Source organism: Sinocyclocheilus grahami, unplaced genomic scaffold (assembly GCF_001515645.1).
Source record: "Sinocyclocheilus grahami isolate Dianchi unplaced genomic scaffold, SAMN03320097.WGS_v1.1 scaffold158.1, whole genome shotgun sequence".
Taxonomy (NCBI): Eukaryota; Metazoa; Chordata; class Actinopteri; order Cypriniformes; family Cyprinidae; genus Sinocyclocheilus; species Sinocyclocheilus grahami.
Genome location: NW_015505337.1, coordinates 294,548 through 309,171, shown reverse-complemented (window position 1 = coordinate 309,171; position 14,624 = coordinate 294,548). Strand labels below are relative to the sequence as shown.

General features: G+C 35.8%; 1 protein-coding gene across 1 annotated transcript in view; it reads right to left on the bottom strand.

The window, feature by feature from the left end:
- LOC107592760 (disintegrin and metalloproteinase domain-containing protein 12-like) overlaps positions 1-14,624 on the bottom strand; it is a 79,470-nt gene that overhangs the window by 42,490 nt on the left and 22,356 nt on the right. Inside the window, exons 4-9 of the mRNA XM_016282309.1 lie at positions 11,548-11,624; positions 7,861-8,047; positions 5,986-6,051; positions 5,080-5,151; positions 4,689-4,858; positions 3,219-3,303 (exon numbers count right to left, since the gene is read on the bottom strand). Coding sequence (XP_016137795.1) covers positions 3,219-3,303; positions 4,689-4,858; positions 5,080-5,151; positions 5,986-6,051; positions 7,861-8,047; positions 11,548-11,624 — 657 coding nt within the window. The remainder of the gene's footprint in view (positions 1-3,218; positions 3,304-4,688; positions 4,859-5,079; positions 5,152-5,985; positions 6,052-7,860; positions 8,048-11,547; positions 11,625-14,624) is intronic.

Genomic DNA, 14,624 nt, shown 5'->3' with positions numbered 1-14,624 from the left:
TACCAGATGCCTGTGAGTATTAGGGGGGGTACATATCAGGCTTTGGTGGATTCTGGATGCAACCAAACCTCAATGCATCAAAGCCTGATTCAACCGGAGGCATTGGATAAGAGCCGCATTAAGGTTCGGTGTGTGCAAGGGGACGTAGTGAACTATCCCTTAATATCGGTGGCTATTCAATTTCGGGGACAAAAGCATAGAGTAGAGGTGGCGGTTAGCCCGCACCTCAGGCATCCGCTAATTTTGGGGACAAATTGGCCAGGATTTAAAGCATTATTGGGGCATCTATGTGCGGGTGTCTCTTGGGAGGAAAGAGCGCGGCAGACGGGGGCGGTCGCGCAGGTGGGAGAAGCTGAGCTAGGACCAAGGGGGACTGAGCCAGGGGAACGGAGCGCGGTGGAGAGGGGTACCCTCGCGAAGTGTGATGATTTTCCCCTGGAGCAGTCCCAGGATGAGTCACTCAAAAATGCGTTCGAACAGGTCAGTTCCATTGACGGACAGCTTCTCCACCCCGCGCGACCGCTCTCCTATCCGTATTTCGCTATTTTAAAAGACCAGTTGTATCGAGTGACCCAAGACACTCAGTCAAAAAGCCGACCCTGCCTTCTTCCTTCCACACTCATGAACCTTTGTTACAATGATGCAATTAATTGGATACATTTTTAATTAAATGACAGCTCTAATATTCAGTTACTTCCTCATACTAGACTGAAAAGATCACAACATCTGATTAATAATGTATGACGCGTGAAAGGACCCGCAGACAGTGATGTTGTGTTAAATGTCTTGAAGGGCTGTAGATGCTCCTATGAATTTTTATCTTTTTTTTTCATACTCTCTCTCTTAAAATCTCTTTCAACCTCGCCCTAAAACACACATACAAGCACCACTGCCCTTATTCTCCTTTCCTTTTTCTTCTGCTCTCTTCATCATCTGTTCACTGAGAACAAAGCAGAGCTTCAGCATTATCCGTTTCAGCTGATGTGAAGAAAACCTCCCTGCTGCCTCACAAACGTGACCTGGTTACCAGCGAACCAACTCTAATAACCCAGAAACAGATTTTTTCTCCTTAATTTAGCTGCTATCTTTTTACACAACTATACCCTGACTGCCTTTTTTCCATTTCGCTGTACATCAAAATGTCATTACCTGCCTTGAATGCAGGGCGAGGAACATGACAGGCTCATCTTAGCTTTCAGAGCCAACAGGGGTAATATTTATCTGCCTCATTTCATTTATTCAAAATCTATAGGGTGCCACTGATGACCGTATATCTTGAGTATGACTGACTTGCCCCTTTTTGAGTGTAATATGGTGGTTAATGCCGTGGGAAATCCAGACTTAACTATTCCAAGAAACCACTACCAAGCTGTCACATTGAAAACATGGTGCCTTTATAGTGGTTACAGCCATATTTAAGTGCTCTTGGGTTTCTGCCAAATTAGTTCCAGATTTTATATAGTATCTCCTATCAAAGACATTCCAACTTTTTGAATTCCTATAATCATGTAAGACTTGTCCTTTATGGTTACTTCAAATTTGTTTGCACAAAAGGATTGTGAAGAGTTTTTAAGCTGATCGGTCTTATAACATGGTACAAGATTTGGTTTAATTCACAGCCAGATTCATTTTCAGTCTCTGTTTGCCATATGTATGTGAATGGGGGACAGACTCTATGGAAACAAGACTCTGAAACCACAGCAGCCAATACAGAAATACATCAGTTAGTGTACAGTGACTCCTTTCCCAAATCAAACGTGTCCCCTTTTGTCTCTTTCAATTTTTTTTCTGTCTTTAGTGGATCTGTTGATTTTATGAAATAACACAAAGGAATACTTCATTCAAAAATGAAAATTCTGTCATCATTTACTCATCCTCATGCCATGGAATTTAAGCAGAACGTTCATGCAGCTGTTTTCCATGCAATGAAGTAAATGGTTTCAAAAATGACAAACGTACTATAGAAAAAGTCAATTTGTGAAACATATGCACCACTTTTATGGTGATTTATTTGCCATTTTTGCAGTGACCTTTCACTTTCATTGTACAGAAAAGAACAACATGATCATTCTTTTGACAGAAGAAATAATTAATCAACAAAGGAGGGTAAGTAATTGATAACAGAATTTTCATTTTGGGTGAACTATCCCTTTAAGAAGATAATGGAATTCATTTACATACAGCACCACAATAGTTTGTAATTCAGACCTATTGCTAATGACTTCATCTCTGTGAGGCCCTGTTTAAGAGGCACAGTTTGTTACAGTGGCATGGATGATAGATCTATACTAATAAAAATGTAAATGTGTGTTATTTAGCCATACAGCAGCAAAGCAGCGCTAAATGGTCGAATAGGTAGTGCCGCATTGACTGACAGGCAGCTTGTGGGTGGTTAAGAGAAAGAAGACTAAACTTGTGCATGACCTTCAAGAGCTGCTATACATGTGGATTAGTTAAACTCATTTTCAGACTAAAGGTACTACAAGATAAAAGAACATAAACTGCCTCTATGTAGTTTCATTAAACTGGAGTCTAAAACCCTGAGACCCTACTGAAAACCCTAATGAAAATATTACAATTTTGCATTTTTCTAATTAATTTTTTATCATTACAGATTTCATTATATTTAATTGCATTTAGCTTTCTGTCCTCTCTATATATATATATATATATATATATATATATATATATATATATATATATGGTGAAAGCAGTATTACTGATGAGTAGTGGGTGTAGGGCAAATAAGCAAGAGTCATTGTCTATCGATTGGTTGAAAATTTCTGGAATTAAAAACAAACAAAAATGGATTTGGTGAATCTGAGCTGAGTGGGACACAACCTATACCTTGAAGGAATAGTTCACCCAAAAATGAAACACTCATTATTTATTTACCCTTATGATATTCCAAATCCAGATGACTTTTTTTTTTTTTTTACCACAAAAAACTGCAGGCTCATCACAATGAATGGGACTGAGGCTTTCGAGCCTTTTGCATTTATTGAAGCTTAAGTCCCTATGGAAAAAAAGTATGTACCAGGTTTGGAATGGCATGAAGATGATTATTAATTGACTGAATTATTATAGAGGGTGAACTATTGCTTTAAATTTCAATGCTTTTAAATCATGAAAGTCTAAAACACCTGGATGGTTGTGGAGCACAGTGTGAATGTGCTAATTATGTGACATAGAGTGTGTGATGATTTATTATTTCTCACCATGACAATGCCTCCTGACTGCTCAGCGGTACACATACTCATGATGGGAGCCATGCCTATTGTGGTGCCCTGGAAGTACACCCCACTGCCATAAGAGAATACAAATGGTTAAATATACAGTACAATACTTGCACAACCAAGTAATGAGACTAAGATTAATACATGTTCAGAAAACACATTCTACCATGCTACAACACCTGCTGAATTAAACATGCAACCCAGAGGTCTTGCAACAGTAATGAAGCATAATGTTTAAACTATCTATTGTACCATAATGGTTTCATTTTTTTTATAAAACTGTAGGCAGAATTTTGTACAATATAGTGTTCACTATATTGAAAATATAGTGAATTACTTAAGTCTACTCAAGATCGCTCAGTATATTGTCATTTTTCAGTATTATTAATGTTAAACATGCTGTTTAATATTTTTGTGAAAACTAGACATCTTTTTTCATGACTCTTTGATGAATGTAAAGTTAAATAGAACAGCATTTTTTGAAATAGGAATCTATCAATTTAATGAATGCTTGCTGAATAAAAGTATTAATTTCTTTAAAAAAATACTTACTGACCCTAAGCTTTTGAACGGTAGTGCATATACAGTACAGAATATGGGAAGCAATATATTAGTATTCAGTGTTGGGAAAGTTACTTTGAAAATGTACTGTAATAGATTACAGATTACAAGTTACCCTATTTAAAATTTAATAAGTAGTGTAACTATTTCAACTATTTTATTAAAGTAATGTAACTGATTACATTTTATTATTTTGTATTACTTTTGAAAATTTCTAATGAATGTTTTCAACAATTAATCATTTTCAAACATTTAAACCGAGCAAGGTTAACCTTACAGAAGTACTCAACACTGATTACTGTCAGACTTTCATCACTTGAATTAATATTATAATAATTTAATTTTAAAGCACAGCCACCACAAAATCAGACTTCAGCACCTCTTTTTACTTTGAGATCGTTCTGAGGTTAAATATATTGCAATTTGGGAAAGAAATCAATTAAATCTGCATGCTGGTATGTGTGAAAACATTCAGATGTAACCCCCTTTCATAAGTAACTGTAATTTAATGACACATTTTCTCTCAGTAGCTGTAACAAATTACAATGACATTTATTTTGTAATTAAATTACGTAACTCCATTACATGTAACTAGTTACTCCACAACGCTGTTAGTATTCACTTCCGTTCACACTGCACTGCTCAGCTTTTCTATTGTTTTAACGTAAATGTGCTATGTTGATGTGGTTGACCGTTGAGCTCATGTCTGCATCTTCTGCATCATCTTGCACAGCTCAATTTAAAAGAAGTTCAACTTTTAAAAAACGTGTCTTGCATTTTTCCTGTTCCACTGCCCTTTATCTAGTGTTTTTAACTGCAAAAACACATTCTGTGTGAATGGCCCCTAAGATGTTGATGACACCGAGTTGTGTAAAATGGGTGTGTTTGTACCTAATAAGCTGGGCGTTATCATGTGGCCACTGCGGCAACAGTTTAAGTTTTCTCCAGTCCAAAAACTCATGCAGCGTTGTGAAGGGGTCTTGGGTGACTGCACACTTGTCAGCATCACTCCACACCTCCAGTCCCACCAGAGCTACACGGATGTTCAACACTCTGTAAAACTGAGAGAACACATAATACATCTATTGACACAGCAGTATGTCTGGAAATCAGTCAATTTAACCAAATCTAAAAATACTTGGCTTTCTTTCAAAAGGGGGTTTATTTAAAATCCTCATCCTTTACCTCAGCAGTCCTACATTCATCTCTGACAATCACGCCTCTATTTTAGACTTCTAATCAAGCGTTCCCATTCATTCGGGCAAAGAATGGCATTTAATACCTTGTCCACGTAATTGGCGATCTCGGCTAGCCTTTGCTTAACCTTCTCCACATCTTTTCCTTGTTTCTGGAACTGAAGAGGGAAAGAAAAGACAAAGGTGAGATGAAAGACATACTCCAACAAGTATAAGACGAGAGTCTAGATGGATTTTTAAACAATGCAGGACCCTCTGAGTGGCTGTCATATGTAGGGCGTTATCAGAAGTGTGTCTGATGGCACACTCTTAAGAGCACTTGAAAGGGACCATTACAGCAGGGTAGAGGCACTGAACAATAGCAATCAATGAATAAAATGTGTATGCGCAAGTGACAGCCGGCCATTTTCAGTCCAGCATTGCTTCCCCTGTGAGTGTATGTTTAATTGATAGAATGGATAAGCCTTTTTAGTCAAATAGCGTTGCATGAAAATTTTATTAACAGGGACGAAATGCATCACAATCTCTCTGTCTCTCTCTCTCTCCCTCACACACACACACATACACAGACTTTAATATACAGACAGCTGTGCTGATAACATGATAGCTTTCTTGTTGCCAAGTTTCCTTTTCCCACATCCAATGTTCACTTTATACACAACACTTCCTGTTTCCTGTCTGATCATTTGGGAGCATTGCCCTACTTCCTGTCAGGTTCCACCCTCTATGACCTGCTTTTGGTTTGGCCTACTAAGGTGAAACAAAGAACCAAAACTTTACCGTAACCCAAATACTGCACAGTAGTCAACCAAACAATTGGGTATTACAGCACATTTCCTTTCATTCTTCTTTCTTTAACAGTCTGATATTAAAGTACTTGTGCAAAAACGGTTTGGTGGAGCACGTAACATAAGATACTGTGATATCTGAAAAACTTTTTAACTGGTCTTGCACTACAATTTCTGTCAAACCTTTTGTGTTTGTTGTCTTACCTCTCTGTTGTCTGCTACAATGATGAGCTCCACGTATTTGGTGGTCTTCTGAACATCCCGTTTATGCTGCCGAACAGAAAAGAGCATATCAGTGATCTTACTATTTGATAAATGGCTCATTACCAACTAAATTTACCAGAGGGTCTACCAGAGCTTAGTGGGATAGGGATTTGGATTCATCCAGTGACTTCAATCTTTTAAATGTGTTTACCAAATTACATACAGATTAATTCACTATTAGGCCTACTTTCAAAGATACTTTTTGCAGGTTACACCAGTAAGTGACTTTTTTGTGTATAATAAGCAACTTGGTGAATGATTCACTCCACTGATTCATTAAAAGCTACCTGAAACAATTAATATTTTTCTTTATTAAAATTTGTGTATTAACTACCTCTATATACTGGCATTGCAAAACAAGTAAAAAAAAATCTGACTATACTTACCTAGTTTTTTTATGGTTTTATGATTACTTGGTTTAACCACAGCTGCTGTCTGCGTGTCATGGCCCACAACAAATTTCAGTTATGTGGTTATTTATAGACACGTAAGTATTTCAGCTCAAGATGGGCAGAGCTCCTTGAAACAAAAACTGATCTCTAAAGCATACAGTGTCCTGGTACATATACATTAAATGACAACATTTTGCATATTCTTGTTCCTTAGACTTAGAATTAAAGTCCAAATGTAATGATCAAGGTCGTTCAAAAGCAGGGTTATTATCATTAACTAAAAGTAACCCCATAGAAAATCATTACGTGAAATAAAATACTTATTATTGTTTAAAGTTTAAGAACTAACAAACTGAATAAAACAAAAAACTAAAACTTAATAAAAACAATACAGATATTCTGTATGTTTTAAAAAAAATGCTAAAAATTGACCTGAAATTAAAATTAAATCAGAAAACAATTAAAAAAACAAAAATTGTAATATATGATACTCAAATAACACTAGCTCAAAATTCAATTTTTCAGGTCAATTTACAGTCCCTTTTTTTTTTTAAAAAGAAAGAAAACTAGTGGTTTTGAAATAGCATAGAGGAAATCATTCAAAAAATTAACAAAATTGTGGTTAAACAAATTTTTCACTTGACAAGGACTGATCCTTTTCTCTTGTTCAGTGCTACTTTGAGCCTTCAAACGCTATTTCCTATAGTTAGCCATTAAAGACAGGAAAACATACTTATATTAAAGGTACACTTTGATTTAGTTCAATTTAATAAAGCTGATTCTAATCACCACAACCACCAAAATTAGCTGAAGCCTGAACCAACAAGTGACCCCTCTGAACTGTCTCTTTAACCTCCTTGTAACACTTTCAGTCCTTTATAACTTCGACTAGTAGTTCTGTAGTCACCATGGTGACAATATCAAGAGTCTTCATCTCCTTTTGATTTATTCTCATCGAATGGACAATGAAATTATCTATAACCTTTAGATGTGTCTGCAAATATCAGTGCCAGCATTGATACAGATCCTAACCGTAATCACTTTTATTATCTAGATATCATCAATTTGCCATTATGTTGAGTTATAACAGAATCTTCTATTTGCTGCTATCCTTTGGAATCAATACAATGGCGTCTGAATATCTTATTTAGACAGCTATGTTGTGATAAGAACATCTTCAATGTCAAGACTGTTATGTTGGGATCGTCTGTTAACCTTTGATGTCTTGCCGAGCGCTCTAATCTTGTTTTAGCATGCATGGAAAGTGAGGGCAACCACAATCCTCTCATCTGCATTAACAAAGACATCACATGCTGAATGATGCATGTTAATTCATCCTCAAGACAAAAAAGTGACACTCTCCAAACAAAACACTGTTATAATAGCTGCTACATTGACAGTCGCTGACGGATCGCATTCATACCCTTGTGCTGAATGATTGTGGCGGTCCTCCAGCACTCATATGGCTGACAGTCGATATGTTGTGTCCATGTCCACAGGTTCCGGAGGGGAAGTGTAGGTGATGCCCTTCATAAATCACATGGGTGTCATTTGCTGGCTCAAAAGCTGGCTCCACCATCAGTGTTTTATTTTCAAGTAAGATGAACCCTCTGAGGATTGAATTCAGATTTAAACTCTTTTAAAAAGTGTTTTTTTTTCTAGTGAAACAAAACATACAAACACATATGGCAAGGTAACAGGCAACTTATTTTGTGGTACTTGCTAAGAAAAGCATCACTTACTATTGCACAAACTTAGCAATGATGTGCTAAGGCTTTGTGCATAACCTATCCTGTAACATTTGTGATATTAATAAGAATTATATCTCAAAATGTGCGGCTTGCTATGAAGGGCTTTTTAAACTGATAAAGGGCTGAATTCATGAAACATTCTTAAAGTAATAGTTCACCCAAAATGAAAATTACTTTATTATTTACTTACCCTTAAGCCATCCTAGGAGTATGTTGTACTTTTGTCTTTTAAATATGGATATTTTTCTTACACAAATGCATCGATTCAGTTTAGAAGGCATTTATTAACCCACCGGAGCTGTGTGGTGGACTTTTTATGATGGATGGATGCACTTTTTTGGGCTTCAAAATCTCAACCCCCATTCATTGCCATTATAAAGCTTGGAAGAGCCAGGATATTTTTTTATTTAACTCAGATTGTATTTGTCTGAAAAATGAAAGTCATATACATCTGGGATGGCTTGAGGGTGAGTAAATCATGGGGTAATTTTCATTTTTGGGTGAACTATCCCTTTAAGAACAAAATTATTCTTAATTGCCATTTTCTTCTTTTTAAAAAAAAAAAATAATAATAAAGTTAAGAATTTTTTTTTTTTTGCCAAAACATTTCTTAATAATATTCTTATCTTTTTTTTAAGATTGTCCTAAAACAAAACTTTTTAAGATTGTTGTAAAGAAAAGAATTTGAAATCCTGGAAATCTGGAATCCGTTCCGTGCGGATGACGTTGGACGTAGGCGTAGAGCACGTGCCAGTGATTAGTGATGAACGCGGAAGCGCGACGGAGAGAGAACAAAACAAAACGCCGGTCACGAATTAGAAGTACAAAATGAGGATTTCGATGTAAGCCAAGATGAGACTGGTTTTCCTTTGTTAAAGTAAGGAAACGTTGGTTTTCGTGAGACTCACATGCGCATGCGCTACGCCTATATCCGGCGGCATCTCTTGTGAACGCACCTACGACAGTTAGCGGAAGTTACACAAAACTGTTTATATCATTTTAAATATGGAAATTTTTACAAAAACACATTAATTTGCTACAGGAGGCCTTTATTCACCCCCCGGAGCCATGTGAGACACGTTTTATTATGGATGGATGTGCTTTATTTGACTACTTTTGGACTGTTGAACAAAAACACCTGCCCATGCCATTATAAAGCTTGGAAGAGCAAGGCAATTTTTTAATATAACTCCGATTGGATTCATCTGAAAGAAGAAAGGCATATACAGGGTGAGTAAAACATAGGCTAATTTTAATTTTTGGGTGAACTAACCCTTTAAATGCACAAAGGTATGATATTTAATTCATTTATTGGGTTCTTTAGAATATTAAGCTTTTCAACATAAAACTAGCTATAATAGGCCTACATAATACAACTAGGGAAGTGCACAAGTACTCTGAAGTGACACCAATTATCGGTAATGTAAACAATGAACAGTCATGATTATGTATGACAAGACTTTTTGCTGCAAAAATTTGTCAATTAGGGATTCTACAAAACAACTTAAATAAGGAACTCACTTTTAATTTTAGAATTATGACATTTTGGCAGCATTCAGCCCATATAAGAGCTCCCATTCACAGGACGCATTCACTCTAGCACTTGCACACACACTGAGAGAGGACAAAAAAGACAAAAGAGGACAAAAAAGAGCACAAATGAATGCACCAGACCTCTCCATCTTGAGGCACTAAAGCATGGTTCATTAAAAAACGCAATGCAACCCCAGAGATTTAGAGACTTAGTGGTGGGCTCATTTGACTTGTTCCAGTAAGCAACTACCAAGCAATACCCCTGTAACACCATAGAATTCAATTTCTTGGCAACCACCTACAATACGCTACCATATCATTGTGTCTTTAGGTAAACATGGACAAGCATTAATTTCTTCAGAAAAAATATATGCAATTAGGCTGTATGGTATAACTTGCAGGTAATTTTATTGAGGTGCAGGACACTTTATGCTCTAAGTATTTAGTGTGAAACAAAAAAGATGATGTAAATGGGAGAAATGAATGGGGGGAAAATTATACAAGTCTGCATTCTGGCTAAATGCGGCAGTGACATAGCTAAATAATATGAACTCTGAGATCAAATAATATAATTCTAATATAATTATACTTTTATCAGTACAATATAATTGTAAAATTTAAAGGCAGATGACCTTTCACCATCTAATAAACTCTATAGTCAATAAATCCAGTTCTAATAAGTCCATTTGTTTGTCTTCGCCCCATTTGGGAAATGGGTGGATATGGATTTTTCTGCAGAATGACACTCGATTGTATAAAATGTAATTTATCCACCCAGTTCTGTGACTAATAACCCATTACTCACCAGAAAGTGAAATGCCTGCGTATTCAAATGTGTGAATTTACATTTGTGATATGCTTAATAATATAGCCATGGGTGAAAAAAGACATTTTGAAAGATATCGTTGAGCGATAATTGAATATGAAGGGCGTATGTATAAGAGCCACTGGTTGCAAGATGAAGAGTGAGTTTTCACTTTGCAATATAATAACATGATAAAACAGATGAAAATCTGGAGTCATACTGATAGTTCAAAACGATGCTTGCAGAAGGAATGATAATTTTAATTATATCTGATGATACCCTCCTTGCAATTTATAACCAAGCTGCTAATATGTAACCTGAAAGTACTGAGCAGGATTGCAATTTGTTCTACAGTATTGCATATTTCAGCATCTTCAGATGTAAAAATTTCCATCTCGCACCCCCACACCAGTGATGAAAAAAGCCACGATCACATTTACCTCGGCCTTGATTCACAGTAACCTTCTGTGTTCAGACATGGCTTTAATATCTACCTACAAGTCTCCGGGCTTTTGATAATGAAGATAAAGTAAAGATTTTCAGTAGAAATGTTTTGTAATTACAAGCAGGAGACCTTGGGTTTGCTTCAATCATAGCTCTGAGTTCACCTTCACCAATTCTGTTCTGCCACATGCTCCTTCTAATTATATTTAACAACATTGCTTAAGTTTTTCATGACATATTAAAGGTTTTCAGTCATTTTATGTGCTTATCTTCAGGACAATGAAGCATGGGATGATACTAAAGCATTTATTGATGTTTAATCTCACGGTTTTATAGGCTCTAAATGAACCTTCACATAGGAAGAGTTGTGAAGTCCACTGGAAACAATAGCAAGGCAATAAATGTTGGACAACTTAAGGCCTAGTATAATAGCTTTCCACACTAAAGCACACATGCTTTAAACTACTTGTTTAAGGACTTTTAACGACTTTGAAAATTGGAACTCAATATGATTAAAATTACCGCCTATAGTACATAATGGGATGCATGGACATTAATGTGGTGATACCGTGCTTACCTGATACCAGAGCATGTACTGAGGCTGACATCAGAGTGAGTGTATCCTTGGACTTCACCATGGTAATAGCAATTCATCTGCATGAAGAAAAGGAAAAATCCTTGTAAAGTTGAAAACGTGTCAGGTTTTGGAAAAGTTTGCATGAAAAGTTTTACTTGTGCATGTGGTGCAACTAAAAAAAAACCTTTTAAAATATACCTTTCTCAGTAAAAAAGTATGTTTTTAGAAATATTATGAGTGATTAATTAACAAATATCATTAAGTTTTTGAAGGGACACACTACATGACATTTTACAACCTGAACTGACCTTGCCTTGTCATTTAAAAAGGCCAAATTATTTACATTTACATTTAGTCATTTAGCAGACGCTTTTATCCACAGCGACTTACAAATGAGGACAATGTAAGCAATCAAAATCAACAAAAGAGCAATGATATGCAAGTGCTATAACAAGTCTCAATTAGCTTAACGCAGTACATGTAGCAAGGTTTTTTAAAAATAAATATGCCAAACCATCAAGTTTTTATCAGTACAGTATTAGGACAGATGCCCTGACATTTTAACTGTATGCAATTAAATAAATAAATAAATGCTTCTTAGTACAGAAATTATGTACATCATAGAAGTCACTTGTATGCATAAATTGCATTTTCTATGTATTTTTCTATGTATAAGAATCCGGACGAAAAAAAGCATAATTTCCCTGACCCAACAGCCAGATGTGCAACACGAAAACTTGAATTTTGGCCAAAAGATCAAGTTAAAGTGGGGTTATTTCCGAATTTCCGAACATTTACATTTAGTAATTTAGCAGTAGTAATTTTATCCACAGCGACTTACAAATGAGGACAATGTAAGCAATCAAAATCAACAAAAGAGCAATAATATGCAAGTGCTATAACAAGTCTCAGTTAGCTTAATGCAGTACATGTAGCGAGGTTTTAGATGCCCTGACATTTTAACTGTATGCAATTAAATAAATAAATGCTTCTTAGTAGAGAAATTACGTACATCATAGAAGTCACTTGTATGTATAAATTGCATTTTCTATGTATTTTTCTATGTATACGAATCCGGACGGATAATTTCCCTGATCCAACAGCCAGATGTGCAACACGAAAACTTGAATTTTGGCCAAAAGATCAAGTTAAAGTGGGGTTATTTCCGGAATCAATTAACCATAAAATTGGATCATTTACTAACTGAGATCCTGTTCAGGTGCAAGATAATGTCAGATAATGTTGGTCTAAAGGGATCATGTAGCATAATGCCACGTAGCAAAAGTCATCTTTAAGCAGCTGCTTGCCGATGAAAACCACACTTTGCGGTGCCGGTAAGCGTAGTGCCTGCTGGTCTATTTTCCAAGGAAACTATTCTCCCCTGTTATGGCTGGCACAAGCCCCCAAAGACCTTTCATGTGGAAATACCAATCGGTAGCCACAGGCTGGACGTCTAACTGCCATCACTCACACAAATGTTCACACACACTCACGCAGGCAGACAAAACCATTCAAAAATACACCTCTCTGTCAAAAGCAATCCTCGCCTGATGGCAAAAATCCTTCACATCAAAACTCGACTGTCTGAGAGAATTTTTGTGGCTACCATTTCCACATCTTTAAGCTTTAACAGACCAAGAATAGCAAAGAACATACCAGAAACAGCCATAGATGTAGGATATCTGAACAGCTAGAGCTGAAAATGATGACTGACTAACTAATGGCCCTGTTAAATAATACACTAGGCCAGCAAAGTGAAGTCTGAGACTTATATTAGTAAAAGCAGGCCATTTTTCTTTCTTAATGTCCTAATTTTAAGAATCACCAGAAAAAATATTAGGCTGCTTTTTTTTATGTGTCTGCCTTGGATGACAGTTCACACATGTATCTGCTGAGAAATTAGCTTTTTTGACAGTTTTAGATGAAAAAAGTTGAAGGATAAAATCGTAATTTTCATATTTCAATATAATATTTGAAAAACAGTTCTTATAAATAAAACATAAATCATTTGTATAATCTAACTGCCACGCAAAGCATTGATTCTAAAGCATTTCCTTATTTTTCTGTTTATTTGCATACAATTTTTCATTTTAAAATAAATTAAAGTATGTTCTTCCTTTGTGCAAATAAGATTGTCAATCAAGTATCTGTTTTATTACCACTCGCACCAAAGCCTTGTCAAGCTGTTTTACCTATTTTTGATGAATTAATCTTTTACAACGGCTCCATTTTTTTAGACATTCTCAGCTTTGAAGACAAAAGATGTTCATGGCTATTTGGACAGGCTTAAACGATTATAAATAAGAGCTAAACATGCCCAGCAGGAATAATATTGTCAAGCCTACACATGTGCGACTTGGAATGGGGGGATGGCAACATGTTGTCAAAGCTGTCAGTTGCGGTTCTTAGCACTAGTCTAATTATAAAAGTACAAAAGACACAGCAGACAATTCAAATCAGGCCTGACAATAATGTCAACATGCTGTCCTCGTGTCAACATCACATCACAGCAAAGATTCATCAGCTTTTATGGGAAAACGGCCAGTCAGAGAATTCTAGAGCACTGGCCAGCCCAGTTTAACTTTTGAAGCTTTTTAAGTATCATATTTGACAACAGTATTGGAATATTTCACAAAAAATTTAAATTAACAGATTCAGTGTTGGGGGTAACTCATTAGAAGTAACGCGGGTTACGTAATCAGATTACTTTTTTCAAGTAACTAGTAAAGTAATGCATTACTTTTTAATTTACAAGAGAATATCTGAGTTACTTTTTCAAATAAGTAACGCAAGTTACTTTTTTTTCTCCAATTTATTGATTGACAGCTCTCCTGTCCCCATGTTGAGAGAAATCAGAAGATGTTACTGTAGTTCTAAAATAAATATGAATATGCATTACTTCATCTCACTCACACAAAAAATTGATTCAGATTCAGTATTCCTCAAAATGAATAAAAATAATGCAACTTAGAATATTCAATAATTAAATGTTAAACAACACAAATATCCTTTATGTATTTAATCCCATTCTATTAACCAATGTCTTTGCTTCTGACCTTCGATGATCCAGTTCAACC